Genomic DNA, 22,787 nt, shown 5'->3' with positions numbered 1-22,787 from the left:
AAATGTTCCCAATGTTGGGGGAGTCCAGAACCAGGGGCCAGTCTAAGAATAAAGGGGAGGCCATTTAAAACTGAGATAAGGAAAAACTTTTTTACCCAGAGAGTTGTGAATTTGTGGAATTCTCTGCCACAGAAGGCAGTAGAGGCCAATTCACTGGATGAATTTAAAAGAGAGTTAGATAGAGCTCTTGGGGCTAGCGGAATCAAGGGATATGGGGAGAAGTCAGGCACGGGTTACTGATTGTAGATGATCAGCCATGATCACAATGAATGGCGGTACTGGCTCGAAGGGCCAAATGGCCTCCTCCTGCACCTATTTTCTATGTTTCTAATCCTTATTAAGGAAATATTTAGGCAGAGTCAGCATGGCTTAATAAAAGGGAAACTTTGTTCAACAAATTAAGAGACCTGAGAGGATATAATTAGCAGAAAAGATAAAAGAGGAACTAAGGGATACCAAAAGACATTTATCATGATGCCATACAAGAGCTCTTGCATGTGCTAAGACCTCATGGAATAATGGGTCACAATCAAATTGACAAACTGCAACCAGTTAAGGGACCTTAGATAATACATTTTGTACTAACAACATATGAAGGAACTAAGTTTCCCACACAGGACACTCCCGCATCTGCAGTCTTAGTGAACGCTTTGTATCATGATTTTTGTAACATGAAGCTGCAACATTTGTGCATGTGTCAAGATATGCAAATTGAAAAAGAAAAGTACTTATTTATTCACTTTGCATCACATAAATTCCATATCTCATACTTTCAGGTAGAGATTTGAGAGATCTGTCAAGCTGAATTTCTGTTACTTGAACAGCTGTAAAGCTGCGATCAGCTGTATTCAAGTTTTCTGACATAAAGATTGGTGGGGAAAGTGAGTAGTGAAGATGAAACAAAAAAATCTGCAAAAAGGTGCAGATACATTAAATGAGTGGGTTTAAAAAATGGAAATGGAAGAATAGTGATAAATACAGGTGGGAAGAACAGAAATAGAAATTATTAAAATGGTGTAAGATTAGCATTAATGTTCACAAATACCTGAAGTGCCTTTTAAAATTACTAAGTTAGCCATCAGGTAGAGGAACTTATTAAGTTAAATGGAGACTTTGCGAGGCATATCTGCATTATGAAGGAGGTGTTGGCAGTCTTGAGTGAAAAAAGGTGAATAAAACCCTAGGACCTGACCAAATGTGGTGTTGGATATTATGGGACGCAATGAAGGAGATTGATGGAACCCGGCAGAGATTTTGGTGTTTTTATTGGCCATGGATGAGGTAACTGAAAATTTGAGATTGGCTGATGTTATGCCTTTATTTAAGGGTTGCAAGGACAATTTAAAGAGCTACATGGCAGTGAGCCTTACATCAGTGGTGTTAGTTATTGGAAGGGATTCTGAGGCACAGGGGGATTTATTTTCATTTAGAAAGGCAAGGACTGATTCGGGATAGTCAACATGGCTTTGTTCATGGGAGGTCACATCTCATGAGTGACCAAAAAGACTGAATAGGGAGGGCAAAGGATGATGTCTACATAGACCTTGGCAAGGCTTTTGACAATCCCATAGTGTAGGTTGGTCCAAGAGGTGAGAAAACACGAGGCCCAGGGGGAGACAAATTCATGTGGCCGGGGAAGCCTTTATGTGCTTTCTGGGTTGTGGTGTTAATGTGATTGGAACAGGACAAATTGTTGTCCTGATCACATCTAGGCATTTGAAACTCTTGACTATCTCCATTTCAGCACCATTGATGTAGGCTGGGGCATGCAAGAGGTATAGTCTCAGTCTCAGACTTTTCTCTCGGGCATAGGAGTCTTAAATGATGGAACATAAGTTTAAATGAGAGGGGAAAGATCTAATAGGAAGTGCAAAGAGACTGAATCAGTAGTAAGACAGGCAAATGCAATGTTAGCATTTATTTCAAGAAGACACGAGTACAAAAACAGGAATGTAATACCGAGGCTTTATAAGGCACTGGTCAGACCGCATTTGGAGCAGTTTTGGGCCTCATATCTGAGGAAGGATGTGCTGGCACTGGAGAGGGTCCAGAGGAGGTTTACAAGAATGATCCTGGGGATGATTGGGTTAACATGTGATGAGCGTTTGACGGTATTGGGCCTGTACTCGCAGCAGTTTAGAAGGATGAGGGTGGACCTAATTGAAACTTACTGAATGGTGAAAGGCCTGGATGTGGATAGGATGTGTCCACTAGTGGGAGAGTCTAGCACCAGAGGTCAAAGCTTCAGAATAAAAGGACACACCTTTGGAAAGGTGATAAGGAGGAATTTCTTTAGTCAGAGGATGATGAATCTGTGGAATTCATGGTCACAGACAGCTATGGAGGCCAAGTTATTGGGTATGTTTAAAGCAGAGATTGACAAATTCTTGATTAGTAAGGGTGTCAAGTGGTGTGGGCAGCAGGCAGGAGAATGGCCTTGAGAGGGAAAGACAGATCAGCCATGATTGAAGGCTCAATGGGCCAAATGGCCTACTTCAGTTCCTATGACTTATGAACATATAATCATTCGGTATCAGAAACGGAAAAATCAAATGGGGTGGTAGGATTTGGAACTGGGGAGAAATGGGATCAGAGGTGATTTAAGGGAAAGAAAGCCAGGAAGAGTTTTGGAATACAAGACCTGTAGAAATTTGCAATTTTTGATGTCTGAAAGATAGAAAAAAGTACTGTAAGTTGCAGCACTAACTGCAGTAGAGAATAAAGTGGAACTAGTGACAGCCGTGAATGTTTCATTTTAGATTTCCAGCATTTTCATTTTTTTTGTCATTTGATAAAGCTTTGATCGATTACAATGTATAATAGGTTTAGCTACAATCACTGATTTTGCAAGACCATTTTCTACATTCTTTTTTCAAAAATGATTCAGTATAAGTACTAGAATAATTTCTGGCTGATTTTCTGTGTATTTTTTCTTCTTAAACTAGCTCACATTCCAATATGTATTCACCAACAAGAGCAAAGGACTTACAATCTTCATTTCAACAGCCTTGGTTATACCTTTGCCCTTTTTTGGCCACACGATCATGTCCAGGAGTTAAGCTTTCCCTTAATATAATACAATCATTTGTAGTCTCTGCGAGAAATCATCTGTTTACCATTAGCTTCATTCATCTCAAGCCATCTCTCACATTGGACCAAAATGACCAACTCATTTGATCCCTACATGATTTTGTAATCTTAACTCACCCCCATCAAATAGACTACTTTCTTCCAGTTACTCATCGTCACCCAACATCATTCTTCTTGACTTAAGTGCAGTGTAAGGAAGGAAAAATCCTATAGGTATTTACTTCAGTTCACATTTGAAAAACTCAATTTAAATCTTTTCAAATTCAGAAAATAAGAATATAACAAACCAATTTATTTTAGAAAAGGCAATGATTTTAACACCTATTAAGATCATGCTATTCAATCATGCTCTTATGTACATTTAAAATGTAAGCCATCTTTACTAATAGTAAATTGACATTATACCATTAGATTTTGCTATGGCTACCACAAATGTAATCCTGCACAATACACATTTTAATAAGCAATACAGATTTAAAAACATGAATAATCGAGATATAAATTATTCAAAAATGTTTAAGCCATTTTAAATGATAGTTAAATCTGGATAGGTACTTACCACTGGATGCTTAAAAAATTCATATTTGGCAAAGTTTTTTCTGAATAAAAGTCTGCTTTCATTTCCCAATGTCCATGTGGATTGTACGTGCAATACAAGTTCATGATCCTCCAAACATCTTTCTGTAAATATGTTTGATATCATGAATTTATCAACTATTACAAGCAGAAGATATGACAGTGCACGAATGCTATTCTAATACTTAGCTGTGCGCACTTAAAACCGAAGAAACTAAAAACCCATAGCACTCTTGAGCCCGCTCTACAATTGAGATCATGATTAATCTGATCTTGGCTTGAACCTCGGTTTACTGCCCAATTCCATAACACAACCTCCCACTGAAAATCAATGAAAGCCTTGAATACATCCAAAAATTCACCCACCACAGCATTCTTATGTCAACTGTTCCATCCTACGAATCAGATCATGACCTTTCTCCGAATTAAATGCACAACAAATATATTCCTCAAAATTAAGAATTCAAAAAACTCCAGTCCGGAGTCCAGCTGTGGTCCTTGCATCAAATGTACATTTATAACAAAATTTCCTACTTGTACTCAATTACCCTTGCAATAAAAGAGCAAAACATCTTTCTAATTACTTGCTGTAAAGTTTGTTTTATAGAAAACAATGGCCCAGAATGTCTGTGCCAAACAGATCTCATCTCTTCTGCCTGCACGTGATCCATCTCCTTCTTTCCATATTTATGTGCCTATCTATAAACCTCTAACACCACTATTGTATCCACCCTTGCCCCGATAATGTATTCAAAGCATCTACGTTCTGTGGTAAAACAAAGACCTGTCCCACTCATTGCCTTTATACTTCTCCCTCTGAACTTGTAGCAAGCCCTCTTGCATTTGGCATTTCCACTGCGGGTAAAGTTTAGGATATTCAGCAACATCCAGACCTCTCTCTAAAGCAGCATTTGAGATCCAGTCCCATGTAAACAATGTTCTGCTTTTCAATTGTTCCTACCAAATGTTTTGCACATTTTATACACTTGCTTAACATACCCATACCTCTTTGCATCCTCCTTATTTTCTCAGCAATCTTTTGACACAATACAAATGATTCCTTCACTTAAGTAAATTATAAATAGTTGTGGTTGTGGTATTGATCCTTGTGACACACCACTAATTCACTAATTTGATTACCAACCCGATAATAATTTATCCTCACACTCTTTGCTCAGCCAATCCTCTATGCCTGTGTGTGCGTGTGTGTGTGTGTCTATATATATATATATATATACACATATAGTGTAAGAAAATAACTGCAGATGCCGGTACAAATCGAAGGTATTTATTCACAAAGTGCTGGAGTAACTCAGCAGGTCAGGCAGCATCTCAGGAGAGAAGGAATGGGTGACGTTTCGGGTCAAGACCCTTCTGAAGAAGGGTCTCGACCCGAAACAACACCCATTCCTTCTCTCCTGAGATGCTGCCTGACCTGCTGAGTTACTCCAGCATTTTGTGAATATATGAATATATATATATATATATATAAATATAACCTGTAATTCCATGAGCTCTATTTTTTATGTGACAACATAGCAAATGTATTTTCTAAAGTTACAAACTCAAACATATGTAATAAAATTGTCCAATGTGATTTTCCTTTCATAAAGTTATGTTAACTTAGATTGCTTTAAGCCTTAATTTAAAAAAGATCTGCCACTGGTTCCATTATTAAAAATTTAATTATACAATTTTCCCACCAATAGATGTTAATTTAACTGTTCAAGTTTCCTGCCTTCTGTCAAGAGTTAACACTCAGAAACGGGTCCTTCGGGCCACCAAATCCTCGCTGACCATCAAGTAGCAATCTCCCTTAATTCCACTCATCAGCATTTGGCATCTAGCCCACCAGTCCATGCCAATTCAAGTGCTTCGCAAGAGTATTTAAATGTTTTGTGAAAACATGCTTCCATTATGTACATTCCAACCAATCCCATGAAAATAATTCCTCCTTAAATCCCTGCTAAATTTCTTGCTTAGTCTCAGATGCTCCTGAAAAAACAATCCAAGTCTGTCCACTCTTTCCTTGTAGCTAGCACACTAATCCAGGCAATAACTTGGTGAACCTTTTTCAAACTCACTGTTTCATTCGTTGTAAATTTACTTGTAAATCATTTCTTGTAAATGTATTATGTTCTACTTTTTACTTGAAATACCTTTATTATTCATATCTATTTTCCAAAATGTTCTGAGTCTTCTCGTTGATCATTTACATTTTGCAACATTATACACCTTTTCTTTCAATTTGAAACCATCTTTAACTTGTTTAGATTTTCATCAATGGATTATCTTTTTCCTGGAATCTATTTCTCAGTGGAATGCCTCGTGTGAATTGTGAAATATTTACATTTGCTTGTCATTGTTTATTTTACCCTTTAATCTATTTTCCCACCCATTTTAGCCAATTGTATTCATAGCTTTGTAACTGCCATTTTTAAGACCCAATATTCCCTTTCTCAAACTGAATATTAAATTTGATTGTGTTAGGGGTATCTTTAAGTTTGAAATTATTTAATCTTGCATCATTGCACTTGGTTTGGTCGGTACTACATTGTTTGAAGAAATTGTATCAAACACACCACGAACGCTAACCCCGACTTTTGTCAATTTGATTTGTCCAATCTGTAGGACAAGATCTGAAGGTTACAATCACCTAGCACCACTTGTGCAGTACCACTTGTACAAGCAGCAATTATTTTTCGATTTATACTCTGCTCACCACTATAATTAATGTTGGGGTCCTGGAATCTACTTCCATTAAAAATCAGTTTACATTTTTATTGATACATAAAGCTTCTTTATACTTGGAAATAAGGACACATTTTGTTCTTTAGTTCCTGAATTTCGGAAATGTTGAAGAAGTTGACCAGCAGGCAAGCATTCACAAACTAGATTCACAAAGTAGGTGAGGAATATGTACAATAGTTCAGAAGAGAGAATGGAATTGCTTTAAAGGTAACACTTCGTGTAGAAGTTCACAAATATGCTTTACTAGTTTTAAATTATGTCATTTAAGTGAGGAAAGAGAAAGCAGGAAACCAAATTTCAATTAGCTTTCTTTCAACAAATGAAAAATACTGGTGTCCAATTACAAATGATAACAGTACAGCATAAAATTGACTGAGTCAGCAGTTTTATCCTCAGTAACCTGCTGTTGATAAGTTTACTCAATTTGGATAAAAGGGTGCACATCGAGGTGCCATATTTAGATTTACAAAAGGCTTTTGATAAGATGGCCTTAAGAAATTGTTCAGAAGGGCTTATCAGGCCAGGGAGAAACAAGCACGGACATAGGATTGTCAAATGAACGCAATTGGATTCAACAGTTCACTTTCCAGCTGGCGAACTGTGTTACAAGGATCAGAGCTTGAGTTTTGGCCATTGATAATCTACACTAATGCCTCCAGCAGGGTATTGGATTTTACCTTTTCTTGCTGGCAATATTGAACACTATTAGACTGCACTGTGTAAGGAAGATGAAAAGATATTGAATAAGTCCAAGTGTTTGAATGGGCAAGATGCGATAGGAATAATTTTTAAATGACGCTTAGATGTTTTAAGTGGTGATGTTTGAGTGATTTGGATGTCAGTCATAAAGCCATGGTGTGGAAACAGGCTCTTCGGCCCAAATTGCCCATGCCGACCAATATGTCCCATCCGCACTAGCCCCACCAGCCTGTGTTTGGCCCACATCTTTGCAGTTAAAACACCAAGTTAATAAGCAGGTTTGGGAAGCAGTTAGGAAGGTATATTACACAAGGGATTCTGGCGTAGAAGTGTAAGGAAATCTTGTACATTGTGCAGGGCTATGATAAGACCTCACTTGGAGTGATGCTGCCTGTTCAACGTTTTGAGCATTTTCTATTTTTATCTCAGATTTCCAGCATCTGCAATGTTTTTGTTGTGAATCGCACCAATATACTGCCTTCTAAAATGTCCTAGAATGCCATTCAGGGACAATTAATGGCAGCCTTGCTGGTGACATCTATATCTTCTAAGTGAATAAAGTTGTGGGGTGAAGGAGAAATGGAATTGCTACTTGTGCTCACAAGCAGAAGAAATCAAAAGCAAAACTGAAGATTCTGGAATTTAAACTTAAAATAGAAAATCCTGGAAACACAGCAGGTCAAACAATAACTGTTGAAAGAGAAACAGAAGGACAGGTTCCAACAAAGGGTCTTTGACCTAAAATGCTGACACTGTTTCTCTTTACACTGATGCTGCTTTACCTACTGAGGCAAGGGTAGAGTTGTGCAACATTGTGAACATTAAAGAGTGTGTCCTAGTCATGATGCAAATATGTATTCCAAAGCTGATACCGGGACCTAATTAACTAAAGGTTGCTGATAGGTTCAGTTTAAAACAGTTATCACAGAGTCAAGTCGAAGCGAACCAACTGGATTTAAAACTTGGATCAAAGACAAGTATAAATTTTCCCAAATTTTATTGACAATAGATATCTGTTCATCCAGTTCTAGATATCATGCAGGTTGACAACTTATTCTCTCAGACTTGAGAATTAACGGCAGGCTGAGCCATTGGTATACACATGTAAAATAACACTGTATTTAAAATTTATTCTTAATTGTTAACTATATGTTTGTGTTGTCATTTGTGAGCGGAGCATCAAGGCACATTCCTTGTATCTGCATACTTGGCCTATAAACTTATTCATTCATTCATTCATTCATTCACATGGCATGTAGTAACTTTGCAGATAAGACTGGATAGACTCGGCTTGTACTCGCTGGAATTTAGAAGATTGAGGGGGGATCTTATAGAAACGTACAAAATTCTTAAGGGGTTGTAACTAGTAGAGTGGATAAGGGAGAACCAGTCGATGTGTTATATCTGGACTTTCAGAAGGCCTTCGACAAGGTCTCACATAGGAGATTGGTGTACAAACTTAAAGCACACGGTATTGAGGGTTCAGTGTTAAGTTGGATAGAAAATTGGTTGGCGGACAGGAAGCAAAGAGTAGGAATAAACGGGTCCTTTTCGGAATGGCAGGCAGTGACTAGTGGGGTACCGCAAGGCTCAGTGCTGGGACCCCAGTTATTTACAGTGTATATTAATGATTTGGACGAGGGAATTGAATGCAACATCTCTAAGTTTGCGGATGACACGAAGCTGGGTGGCAGTGTTAGATGCGAGGAGGATGCTCGGAGGCTGCAGAGTGACTTGGATAGATTAGGCGAGTGGGCAAATGCATGGCAGATGCAATATAATGTGGATAAATGTGAGGTTATCCACTTTGGCGGCAAGAACAGGAAAACAGAGTATTACCTGAATGGTGAACGATTAGGAGAAGGGGAGATGCAACGTGACCTGGGTGTCATGGTGCACCAGTCATTGAAAGCAAGCATGCAGGTGCAGCAGGCAGTGAAGAAAGCGAATGGTATGTTGGCATTCATAGCAAGAGGATTTGAGTTTAGGAGCAGGGAGGTTCTACTGCAGTTGTAAAGGGCCTTGGTGAGACCGCACCTGGAGTATTGTGTGCAGTTTTGGTCTCCTAATCTGAGGAAAGACATTCTTGCCTTAGAGGGAGTACAGAGAAGGTTCACTAGATTGATCCCTGGGATGGCGGGACTTTCATATGAAGAAAGACTGGATAGACCAGGCTTTTTACTCGCTGGAATTTAGAAGACTGAGGGGGTATCTTATAGAAACATATAAAATTCTTAAGGGGTTGGAGAGGCTAGATGCGGGAAGATTGTTCCCGATGTTGGGGGAGTCCAGAACCAGGGGTCACAGCTTAAGGATAAGGGGGAAGTCTTTTAGGACCGAGATGAGAAAACATTTCTTCACACAGAGAGTGGTGAGTCTGTGGAATTCTCTGCCACAGAAGGTGGTTGAGGCCAGTTCATTGGCTATATTTAAGAGGGAGTTAGATGTTGCCCTTTTTGCTAAAGGGATCAGGGGGTATGGAGAGAAGGCAGGTACAGGTTACTGAGCTGGATGATCAGCCATGATCATATTGAATGGCGGTGCAGGCTCGAAGGGCCGAATGGCCTACTCCTGCACCTATTTTCTATGTTTCTATGTAACACCTTGTCTGTTTTTAATGACAACTCGTAAATCTCAGCCAGGGCTCCAGCAATTTCCTCTCTAGCTTACCACCGAGTCCTTAGAGATATCCCGAGAGATTTGTCTACCTTCATACGCGTCAAGACCTTCAGCATTCTTTGACCGTGATACTAACTGCTCTCAAGACACTTCCAGTGACTGCCCAAAGTTCCTCTGTCCTCCTGTCTTTCTCTGTGGTAAAACCAGAGGAGAAATACTCATTAAGGACTTTGCCTATCTCCTGTGGCTCCACAGAGTTGACCGCTTTGATTCCTGAGGCATCACACTCTTTCTCGTTACCCCATTTCTCTTTATGCCCTTATTTTCATATCATGCATCATTTTTATTAATTCCATCTTAGTTCTTAAGCTTCATAGTTTCCAAAAAACTAGATAAATGAATATGTGGACAGCTTGTAGTGGCAAACTTTATATATTTGAAATGTCTCCATAGGATGAAGAACACGTCAAATTATTATAAATCATTCATTAACATGCACAAATAGACATTATTATTTTTTCTTCTTTCTTTTAATTCCATAAGATGGCCAGACAATTGTAGGGAAAAATGGGTCATGTTTTCACATTATTGATGTAAAAAAAATCAAATGTACATTTAATATATTACACATGAAATCAGCATAAATTTTAATAATTCTGTACACAAGTGCTCCTGAGGTCTCCACGAGTAATTCAGAGGTTTCTTCAAGATACCTTTCTCCAATGTCCATTGTTAGTTCAAGCATTATTTTACCATTGGCACTGTTTAAATAAAATTGGAAAATTACTAGCCCTTGCATGCTGTCTTTGTCAGTGAACTAGTCATGAAGTCAATAAGATCATACTCTGAAGCACACGCTAGCAATCAAAGTGGAGTTCATGGCCAGGTATGAAGGAAAATAATTGCTAGGGTACATCGGGAAAAAAGGAGGGGGTTACGGGCATATGGACTGTTCCCGTGATCCAGCATGAACCTAATAGGCCATATAGCCGCCTCCTTTGGTGTGATGCATTAGCCAAGAGTACATAAACTTTTGAAAATGGCAATTGAGACAAAAACAATCTCTAAATTTATTTTTAAATAATAAATGGTACGGTACATATAATTCATCTCAAACATACTTTATGTACTTATGCTCTTATTCAAAATCTTTTTCATGCTTTACTACCACAATTGATATCAGAAATATTTATAGTTATATTGATGTTTTAAAATCAATGAAAGTCTGAGAGCAAACAGAGGTCTTGTCAATTTTACTTTTCTTAAAACTTCTCATGCAACCCACTCCTCCCTTGCTGTCAATAAAATGGAACAACATTTGACTATTGTAATGAATAATACGCCCTAAATTTATTCTGTATTATATAACCATCTTACCTAGACCTAGATGTGGGTGATGTTCAACTAAAGTCCAGCTATTGTCATCAACACAATGGCATCGATATATCAGCAGCTGGCAGACGTCTCTGGCAGTCATATCAGATGGAAGTTCAATTGCTTTGCTCGTTCCATCTTCACTAAAAACTTTAATAACCTACCAAAAACATTGGAAACATTGATTAACAAATAATAATTAACAAATAATGTCACCTAATTTTAAAGATTGGCAAATGAACAGATAATCAAGAAACATTTATTTATTTATTTATTTCGAGCACTTCTTGTGGTCTAAAATTCCAAAAACAATTCCCTTAGTCAACTGTATCATTCAAAGTAAAAAAATTGAAAATTGAAACCAATGTCTGCTTTCTTCCATTGGCTTTGTATGTTAGATACATAGAACTTACCATTCTGTCCTTCCCTGTTGACCTTGTCGCCCACCCCCACAAACTCTCTGACATTTCAATCCTATGAAGCCATTATAGACAGCAAAACAAAAAGTGCGGGCGTAACTGAGCGGGTCAGGCAGTGTCTATGGAGGAAATGGATGGGCAATGCTTCGGGTTGGGAGCTTTGTTCAAACATTGTAGTACCGGGGAGAAAGCTGGAAAAGAGTTGGGGACAGGTCAAATTCTGGCAAGTGATAGGTGGATACAAGTGTGGGGGGCAGTTTGATCGGCAGATGGGTGGACAAAGTCTAGCAATGAAAAGAAGACATCGGGGTCCATTGCGGGTAGTAGCTTCAACACAATCAGATGGATCTACAGGAAGCTTTCCTCAAAAAGGCAGCTAAAATTGGCAAAGACCAACACCACCCTGGCCATGCTTTCGTCTCACTGAAAGTGTCACAGGAGCCCGAGAACACCTCCTGGTAACAATCAGCTTCTTCCCATCAACCATCAGGCTCATGATCCACTCCACAACCTGAACCCCACCAACAATCTACTAAGATTTGATTTAGATTACATTATGTAATTTGGTTTGCAGTATGATGGTCTAGTTACTGAGCTTCACTGAGAATTTATTGTGTTATTGTGTTATTGATTATTGCATTTTGATGTGTTGTGTTGTTGCGTTAATGTGCCTGTAAAACTGCAGCAAAGATTTCATTGTTCTATTCCTCGTGCATCAGACAACTAAACACTCTTGACTTGACACGTCACAGAATACAAAGGAAATGTTGAACATAATTTGCTGTGTGAATATCCTACCTCATTTTGTCAGTCAGCAGTTCAGAGAACAGGATAGTACCTTAAAAATGAGCCTACAGTTTTAAATAGACCTCTTTGTCTCTTCCAAGGCACTTTAGTAGTGTAGCACTGTTATAATGTATCAAAGGATTACTGTACTTGTCACATATTTCAAACACTGACTAATAATGAAACAGATTACATTTCCCTTGGGTGTGTACAATGAGCTCCATAAAAAGTCAGTACACATAGTTAGGAACTGAATCAAATAATGCATGTTAATCAGTCACCTTTTATGGCTGACTAGACGGCCAGCCAGCAGGAGAGCTCTCCTCACCAACCCCCCCCCCCCCCCCCTTATTGGCCGCCACTCCCATCACTCGTGCGGGTCCCGCAACCCTCCCCAACTTTGCACGCATGGATGCAGCGGCCATCTTATGCAAGTATCAAAGTTGAAAAAGTGATCGGCAGCTATCTTTCGTAAGTATTAAAGTTTAAAAAGTGATTTTTAAAGCTCTCCTGCGGGCCCGGCAACCCTCCGTGCAAACCTCTCCTGCGGGCGCAGCAATCCCCATTGGTTGCAAATCTTTCCTGCGGACTCGGCAACCCTCCCCCAACTGACGATCCGTGGACCCGTTGCCGGCCGGGGAGTGTGCCCTGGGCAGGCTAGGGGGGACAGGGAAGGGGAGAGGGAGCCACTCACCATGGTGCTGCGGGCAGAGCAAGCAGTGGACCCGAAACCTCTCCTGCAGCTCGGCGACGAAGGCCATCTTGTTTGACCTTCTGCCGCTGCGCTGCACCACGGGAGGAGAGTTAGGCGCGGGGCACGCCGGGACAGGCGCCAGTCCTCCCGGCAGGGAGTTGGGAGTGGGGGGGACTGCATTTATTAAAGTTTATTAAGTTAATTGTTTTTAAAAAGTAACAAAACTTGATTAATTGCAACCGCGGGGAAATGGTAAGTAGGGTGGGCCTAAAATTGTTGCGCTATCATGTACCATTTTGGCTGTCTTTCGAGAACAAATATATCCACATACCCACAAACAAGTTGAGAGTTTTAGTAATATATTAGACCAAGTGGACCCGTTAGGCCCAAACCTCTCCTGCATTGGTGCAGCACCTCTCCTCCCCCTCTCTCCATCCCCCTCAACCCTCCTTATCCTCCCTCCCTAGCAGATAGATGTAAACTTTAAAATGTGAATAACTTAAAAAATATAACACCGATTTCAATGAAACTTCTTCCATCAGCACCAAAGGGACGATGGTGAGTAAGGTGGGCCTAAAATTGTCACGCTATCGTGTACCGTTTTGGCTGTAGTTCAGGAACAAACAAACAAACGAGTTTTAGTATATAGATAGATATAGATGTAATCAGTTTCCACAAAGATCAATACAGTTATAGAGTCACAGAGCAATACGAGGAAACAGGCCCTTCGGCCCAACCTGCCCATAACGGCCAACATGTCCCAGCTATACTAGTCCTACCTGCCTGCGTTTGGTCCATTTCCCTCCAAACCTGTCCTATCCATGTACCCGTCTAACTGTTTCTTAAACGTTGGGATAGTGCCAGCCTCAACCACCTGCTTGTTCCATACACCCACCACCCTTTGTGTGAAAAAGTTATCCCTCAGATTCCTGTTAAATTTTTTCCCCTTCGCCTTAAACCTCTGTCCTCTGGTCCTCGATTCCTCTACTCTGGGCAAGAGAGTTTGTGCATCTACCCGATCTCTTCCTCTCATGATTTTATACACCTCCGTAAGATCACCCCTCATCCTCCTGCACTCCAAGGAATAGAGTCCCAGCTTACTCAACCTCCCCCTATAGCTCAGACCCTCTAGTCCTGGCAACATCCTCTCAAATCATCTGTGTACCCTTTCTAGCTTGGCAACATCTTTCCTATAACATGGAGCCCAGAACTGAACACAATAATCTAAATACGACCTCACCAACGTCTTATACAACTGCAACATGGACTCCCAACTTCTATACGCAATACTCTGACTGATGAAGGCCAATGTGCCAAAAGCCTTTTTGACCACCCCATCTACCTGCGACTCCACCTTCAAGGAACCATGCACCTGCACTCCAAGAACCCTCTGCTCCACAACACTCCCCAGAGCCCAACCATTCACTGTGGGTCCTGCCCATGTTCGACTTCCCAAAATGCAACCCCTCACATTTCTCTATTAAATTCCATCAACCTCAGCACACCCGGCCAATCATTATTAGCTGTTCCTTAATTGGGAGTGACACACGTTCCCAAACCAAAAGAGGAGAAATGTTTTTGTTCAATTGAAATGCAACTCAAAAGCTGAATGAAACATTGAATGTCATGTCAAGTCAGTCTTGAGGTGTATAATCACAGTAAAATAACTATGGTTTATTTAAAATTAAAATCTTTCTAAGTGTTATAAAACATAAATGGACCTTTTGGCTCATGCAACACAATGAAAACCACATACAGATCAGTGGTAATTAATAGCCAGTGTTTGTCAGATCCTGATGTAAAATTAGAACCAATTTTGGCCTCGTTTGAAATAGAAAAGGGAAGAAAATACTGGTCGTGACTCAGAGATGTAGGCTAAGTGACGCTGCTACCGGGATGACCAGGGATCAGACACCTTCGCAAAGGCAAAACGTGAGTGGCTTGTGATCGGTAACAGCCGTGAAATCCCTGCCCTTGAGGAAGTGGCGGAAATGCCGGATGTCCAGGTAGAGCACAAGGAGCTCTCGGTCAAAAGCGCTGTACTTCTGCTCGGGAGGTCTCAGGTGATGACTGAAAAAGCCAAGGGGCCGCCAGCTACCATCGATCAGCTGTTCCAGCACACCACCCACGGCTGTGCCAGATGCGTCAACCGTAAGAGCAGTCGGCATGTTGGCCCACGGATGGACCAGCATCGTCGCCTTTGCCAGCGCCTCTTTGGCGTCGTTGAAAGCGGTCGTGGCTGTATCGTTCCAAAGGAGGTCTCTGCTTGCTGGCTAGGACCTTGAACAGCGGTTGCATGATCCTGGCAGATGCTGGCGTGAAACAGTGATATAAATTCACCATGCCGATGAACTTTTGGAGTCCCCTCACAGTGGAGGGTTTGGGAAATTGGCAAATGGCCTCAAACTTGGTCGGGAGCTGGACCGCGCCGTGCCGATTGATGTGGTGGCCGAGGAAACTGATCGAAGGGAGGCCAAACTGACACTTAACAAGGTTAATGGCCAGGCCATGCTCGCTGAGCCACTGGCATCGCAGCCGGAGGTGTGTGCGGTGCTCCTGGCAAGAGCGGCTGGCGACGAGGATGTCGTCAAGGTAAATGAACAGGAAATCCAGCCCAAGGCCTACCATGTCCATAAGCCGTTGGAAAGCCTGAGCGGCGCTCTTGAGGCCAAAAGGCATCCGCAGGTACTCGAAGAGCCCAAAGGGAGTGATGATAGCCGTCTTGGGGATGTCGTTCGGGTGGACTGGAATTTGATGGTAGCCACGTACCAGGTCGATTTTTAAAAAAATCGTGGCGCCATCCAGATGGGCCGTAAAGTCCTGGATGTGAGGGACAGGGTACCGGTCGGCCGTTGTGACATCGTTGAGATGGCGGTAGTCCCCACTGGGCCTCCAGCCCCCAGACACTTTGGGGACCATGTGAAGCGGAGATGCCCACGGGCTACCTGAGCGGTGCACAATGCCCATTTCCTCCATCTTGCGGAACCCGACCTCGGCCCGTTTGAGCTTGTCGGAGGGAGCCTGCGTGCGCGTGCATGGAGTGGCGGTTCGGTGGTGGGAATATGGTTCTCCACCCCATGCTTGGGGCTGGCCGTTATGAACTGGGGGGATTAGGATGTCGGAGAAATTGGCCAGGATGCGGGCATATTCATTATCGGAGGATGTCACGGAGCCGAGATGTGGCGCAGTCAAGTCAGTGTGGTGTCAGGCGATCGACTCGAACGTTTCAGAATGAACGAGATGTTGTCCCTTCACGTCGATCAGCAAGGATTGAGCCCAGAGGAAATCGGCGCCCAGCAACGTTTGGGAGACGTCGCTCCCGTGTCCACCAGAAAACACCGCCCTGAATGACGAACCAAGGCGTAGAGGAGGCGATGCCTCTGGCCGGCCGCAGTAGCCACTACTGGCTGCCGGCCGAGGTGTTTCCCGGAATGTGCGCAGGGTGGTCGGTATTGGCGGGCCTCGGAACCCAACCTTTGGTGGTAGTAGCACCACATACGTTTGCTGGCATCGCTCATGTCCAGCTTCACTGCCACACCTTCGGAAATTGGCCTTGACCCGCTGAGGCCGCGCCGCCACCTGGTTGATGGTGGCGCCACCCTGCTGTTTTTGCCTGCTGCAGCACGTCCGCACGGGCAGCTACCTAAAAGGGGTCGATGAAACCCTCGTCCGCGAGGAGCAGGCGAATGTCATCAGGCATCTATTCAAGGAAAATCTGTTCGAACAGGCGGCAGGGCGCATGGCCGTTCAGCAAGGCGAGCATTTCACTCATAAGCGCGGACGGCTTGCGGTCGCTGAGGCCATCCATGTGAAGGAGCTTGGCCGCCCTGTCGCAGCGGCAGAGGCTGAAAGTGCGCAAAAGGAACGCTTTGAGGCCCTCGTACTTGCCCACAGCTGGTGGCTGGCGAAGGTAATCGATTAGGCGCCCGGCGGTGTCCTGGTCCAGCACACTGACCACATAGTAGTATTTTGTGGCATCGGCAGTGATCTGTCGAATGTGGAACTGGGCTTCAGCCTGTTCGAACCACACTTGAGGCTGTGATGTCCAGAAAATGGGCAGTTTAATGGAAACTGCATTCTGCTGGTCCAGGTTGCTGGCTGCATACATGGTAAAAATCCAAAATAAGCCGTTTTGGATCGTCGGGGTCACCACTGAGGATGTCCACACATCGTGTAAACACGCTGTTTAATCAGTAACCCGCGCATGCTTTGTTCTCCTGGCACACGACGACCACCCCCCTGTCCACATGATTGGTCGGCCCAGATCACGCCCGGTCCACGCGAGAGTTCGAGCCCGACAAACGAAGGTTCGATACCAAAGTGGCTCGGCCCGCCACAGTCGGAATTATTTATACAGGTCCATCACCGACTTTCTGCCACCCTTGGTTAAGAAGCGTTTCTGGATTATCCGTTTTACCGGACCAACGGAGGTCATGGCCTGGGGGGGGGGGGCTGAGGTACCTGCCCATGGAAGTTTGCTATGGGAACGGGTCTGCCTGCTCCGGCCGGGCTGGAGTTCCAGAGCGCCGGCTGCAGGCAGCAAATTTGCCCCGCCGATTAGCAACAGGAGTCGACTATGGGAACCGATCTGCCAGCTCCAGACGGGCAAATTTGACCCGTCGTTCGGTGTGGAAGTCCCGATGAGGTCAAGAACGGCCGCCTCACGTGGCCTAGGCGCCATATTTTCGTGAGGGCAACGGGTCTTCTCCCCGCATCTGTCGGGCAGAAGATACAGAAGCTTCAAGTGTACATCATCTGAGTCAGGAGCACCTTCATCCCCTCTGCTATCAGGCTTCTGAACAGTCCTTCCATAAACAAATGTACAGTCCGATTTTCCTTTACCTAATTACAGGCATTGGACTTTGACTCTGGAACTATTACGCTGCATTGCTGAGAACTATATTCTCATTCTCTACATCCTTCCCTCGCTCTACCCATTGTACTGAACCTAAAACCTAAAGGAATGATGACTGGAGACATTTAAAAATCAAAGGAGCAAACTGATTTTTTTTTAAAAGGGAAGATTGAACATGAGGAGATTGCGAAAAAGGAAAATAGACAGAAAGAGCCTTCAAAGGTAATTAAAATGAGAAGGAACAGCAAGGGCAATGTTTTACCCTTAAAGGCAGGAAGAATTTTTGAAATCAGAAATAGGATAATAGCAGAGAAAGTAAATAGTTACCTTGTATGTCTTCATAGACGATACAAAATATGTTGGGCGTACCAAAGAATCAGAAAATCGCATCCGGGAAATTGATGAACATAAAAGCTTATAAATCACAAGACCCTACCGATCTACTTCCCAAAGCTTGCAAGGAGATTGCGTTAATGAAGGTGGATGCTTTGGTTGTTTATGGATTTTTGGAGGTATTTGTGGATTGGAAGGTAGCAAATGTGACTCAAATATTTAAGAAAGGAATGAGAAAACAAAGGGATCAACTGACCTATCCATAAGCATAACATCAAAGGTGAGAAAATGATGGTCCATAATGAATGACATAACAACCCAATGCCTTGAAAAGAATGAGGATTGAACAGAGTCAATGAACAAGAAAATAAAATGGTGTTGATTACTATCTTTAATCGGACTTTATCTTGCACTAAACTTTATACCTTTTATCCGGTATCTGTACACTGTGGATGGCTTTTCTTTGACTGGTTAGCACGCAACAAAAAGCTTTCCACTGTACCTCTGTACACATGATAATAATAAACTAAACTACTTGAACACTGCAATCCTTGAAGTGAAGATTCGACTACGGTGTTGGTTCGCAGAATTCCAGGATTTAGATCTAACAGCAAAGAAGGACAGGCAAAACCTTTCTAAGTCAAGATCGTGAGCAACTTAGAACCATACAGTCATACAGTATGGAAACAGGTCCTTTGGCCCAAATTGTAAATGCTGACCACCATGCCATCTACACTAGTCCCACCTACCTGACTTTGGCCCATTTCCTTCTAAATCTATCCTATCCATGTACCAAAAGTCTTTTGAATGTTGTGATAATACCTGCCTCAACTACCTCCTCTGACAGATCGTTCCATATACCTACTACTTTTTGTGTAAAAAAGGTGCCCCTCAGGTTCTTATTCATTCTTTACCTCCTCACCTTAAACCCTGGTTCATGATTATCTTACTCTGGGTGAAAGACTCTGTGCATTTACCCTATCTAATCGCCTCATGATCCTATCACCCCTCATGCGCCTGCACTCCATGGAATAAAGTTCTAGCCTGCTCAAACTCTCCCTACAAGCTCAGGCCCTCGAGTCCTGGTAACATCCTCGTAAGTTTTCTCTGCATTCTTTCCACTGTAACAACATCTTTCCTATAACAGGGGGACCAAAACTGAACACAAACACCAAATGTGGCCTCACCAACGTCTAGTACAAATGTAACATAACCTCCCAACATCTATACTCAGTACTCTGGCAGATGAAGGCCAACGTGCTGAAAGCCTCCTCAATCACCCTATCTATCTGTGTGATGCAACTTTCAAGGAAGTATGTATCTGCACTCCTCGATCCTTCTGCTCTACACATTCCCCAGCCTTGCCACTCATTGTGAAGGTCCTGCCCTGCTTTGACTTGCCAAAATGCAACACCTTGCATTCATCTGTATTCATTTCCATTAACCAAACCTCAGCCCACCGACTCAACTTCTTCACAATCTACAATGTCACCCACTATTGTGTCATCTGCAAACTTGTTAATCATGCCTTGTACATTCTCATCCAAATCATTGACATAAACCACAAACAGCAAAAGGCCCAGCACAGATTCCAGAGGCACACCAGTAGTCATAGGCCTCCAGTCCAAAAAACAACCTTCCACCATCACCCTCTGCTTCCTTCCTTCCATGAATCCAATTCTTAATCCAGTCAGTTACCTCTCCCTTGATACCGTACGTTCTAGCCTTCAACACCTCCGCCCAGTCCACCCAAACTTACCTGATCTCTCGGTTCCTCAACATTTTAACTCTCCCTCCCATTCCCACATTGACCTCTCTTTCCTGGGCCTCCATTGTCAGAGTGAGGCCCAGCGCAAATTGGAGGCACAGCACCTCATATTTTGCTTGGGCAGCTTACACCCCAGCAGTATGAACATTGACCTCTAACTTCAAGTAGCCCTTGCTTTCCCTCTCTCTCCATCCCCTCCTTCTTCCCAGTTCTTCGATCAGTCTTACCGACGACATTTTATCTCTGTTTTCTATGTTGTTACCTTCTCCCAACTAACAATGATCTCTTCTACATTTTCCTTAACCTTCATTCCCTTGTTCCTGTTTTCACACCTTATACTTCCTTATCTATACACTCCCTTATCTACGTACTGCCCACTCCCCTGACATCAGTCTGAAAAAGGGTCTCGACCAGAATCGTCACCCATTCCTTCTCTCCAGAGATGCTGCCTTTGTTACTCCAGCATTTTGTGTCTATCGTCGATTTAAACCAGCATTTCTGTCCTACACATTGTACAGTGAGGTCTTGGGGTTAGAATGATAAACATTCCGCAACATAATCATTTGCCTGAGTGTGAGGAACAATCTAGCTCTTGAGTGCTTTCCTTTTATTGCCCACTGATTTCAGTTTAACCATGGCACCTTGATGGCACAATTTGTCAAATGCTGCATTAATGACCTGCTCAGTTCACCTCTGGAATTTGATTCTTTGATCTATGTTTGAACTAAGGCTGTGATAAGGTTTACAGCATAGTGCTACTGATCATTAATGGGTATGGTTATTGGCTGTTTGTTAGCACTGGCAATGCCAACATCCACCAATTTACCAATGAAAGAGTGCAGACTGATTAGGTGGTATTTAGCCGGATTAGATTTGTTCTACTTCTTGTGAACAGGGCAAATCAAAGCAATTTTTTGCATTGCTGGGTAGGCACCAGCGTTATACCTATACCTTGCAGGCAAACCTGGCCACAGCAATATACTTCCATTTTTACTGATCCACTTCAGGTTAATCTTCCTTGCATCAGTCAAACAAAAATGCAACCACAATCATCTCTAAAACAATGCAATTTATTTAAAATAGATTTGATACATTTCAGCTGTGTCATTTTCTGGTGGCATTTAAGAAAGTAACACCTTGGAAAATAAATTTCCTACCTTAAAATCTAATCCTATAAACAACTGTTAATCGTACAACTGTGCAAAACCTCATCACTATATTTTTGAAGCTGACATGGTTATCACGCACACATTTTCCAGCAGATCTATGTGGCTTAAACAAATTTGCCACTATTTTAATTGCCCTAAAGACAAAAGTTCATATTTGGAATTCAACATATTAAGCAACATTAAAGTGAAAATGTATAAATCATGCCATTGCATTTTTCTTTTGTTCCAAGTTTATCCTCAAAATTGACCTTAATATAAAACAGATTGTTCTTCATCTGGTTGTGGCTAAAATATTTTGTGGTTTCCTCAAAACAGAAACCACAAAAAAACATCCAATGACATTTGATTTTGAAAATACATAGTGAATAATTCAGGCTAACGCAGCAAAAGTTTCAGTATGTCCTTAAATTACTTACTGTGAAAAAAATTGAGGTAATTTCTAATTGTTTTTTCAAGGCCATTAATTCAACACAGATTTACTTTACATGCAAAACTTTTTCTGCATCAGATTTCAGAATAATTAAGATCAAGAGTTTAAAATAAAGATTTAGAAACATTTTTTTCCCAAACCAAATGCAGCAGAGAAACCAATTCATAAGATTAAAAACTATCAACCATTCTATTTCATTTATGAGTAATGAAATTTAAATTTGGACATGGTTAATATTTGTATAATAAGGCAGAATTTGAGAAGATTCTGTAAGATATGATGCAAGTTTATTTTCCCCAAGATGTGATAGGATATTCCCTAGGACATTGAGGGAAGTTAGTGCAGAAATAGCAGGGGCTATGACGGAAATATTTCAAACGTCATTAGAAACAGGGATGGTGCCGGAAGATTGGCGCATTGCGCATGTTGTGCCTTTGTTTAAAAAAGGTTCTAAAAGTAAACCTAGCAATTATAGACCTATTAGTTTGACGTCTGTGGTGGGAAAATTAATGGAAAAGATACTTAGGGACAATATATATAATTATTTGGATAATCAAGGCCTGATTAGAAACAGTCAACATGGATTTGTGCCTGGAAGGTCATGTTTGACTAATCTTCTTGAATTTTTTGAAGAGGTTACCAGGGAAATTGATAAGGGCAAGGCTGTGGATGTTGTCTATATGGACTTCAGTAAGGCATTTGACAAGGTTCCACATGGAAGGTTGATTAAGAAGGTTAAATCGTTGGGTATTAATAGTGAGGTTGCAAGATGGATTCAACAATGGCTGAATGGGAGATACCAGAGGGTAATGGTTGACAATTGTATGTCAGGTTGGAGGCCAGTGTCTAGTGGAGTGCCCCAAGGATCTGTGTTGGGTCCACTGTTGTTTGTCATTTACATTAATGATCTGGATGATGGTGTGGCAAATTGGATTAGTAAATATGCAGATGATACTAAGATAGGTGGAGTAGTTGATAGTGAGGTAGATTTTCAAAGTCTACAGAGAGACTTGGGCCTTTTGGAAGGGTGGGCTGAAAGATGGCAGATGGAGTTTAATGCTGATAAGTGTGAGGTGCTGCATTTTGGTAGGACAAATCAAAATAGGACGTACAGGGTAAATGGTAGGGAATTGAGGAATGCAGTGGAACAGAGGGATCTGGGAATAACTGTGCATTGTTCCCTGAAGGTGGAATCTCATGTGGATAGGGTGGTGAAGAAGGCGT

General features: G+C 42.0%; 1 protein-coding gene across 7 annotated transcripts in view; it reads right to left on the bottom strand.

Annotated features, from left to right (window-relative positions):
• grb10b (growth factor receptor-bound protein 10b) overlaps positions 1–22,787 on the bottom strand; it is a 149,883-nt gene that overhangs the window by 36,203 nt on the left and 90,893 nt on the right. For all 7 annotated transcript variants that reach the window (XM_078418623.1, XM_078418612.1, XM_078418651.1 and 4 more), the window contains 2 exons: positions 11,113–11,269; positions 3,650–3,771 (listed from right to left, as the gene is read on the bottom strand). In XM_078418623.1, the coding sequence (XP_078274749.1) occupies positions 3,650–3,771; positions 11,113–11,269 (279 nt within the window). The remainder of the gene's footprint in view (positions 1–3,649; positions 3,772–11,112; positions 11,270–22,787) is intronic.

Source organism: Rhinoraja longicauda, chromosome 2, assembly GCF_053455715.1.
Source record: "Rhinoraja longicauda isolate Sanriku21f chromosome 2, sRhiLon1.1, whole genome shotgun sequence".
NCBI classification, from domain to species: domain Eukaryota; kingdom Metazoa; phylum Chordata; class Chondrichthyes; order Rajiformes; family Arhynchobatidae; genus Rhinoraja; species Rhinoraja longicauda.
Note: the sequence above shows the minus strand (reverse complement) of the source record. Positions and strands in the feature narration are given on the sequence as shown.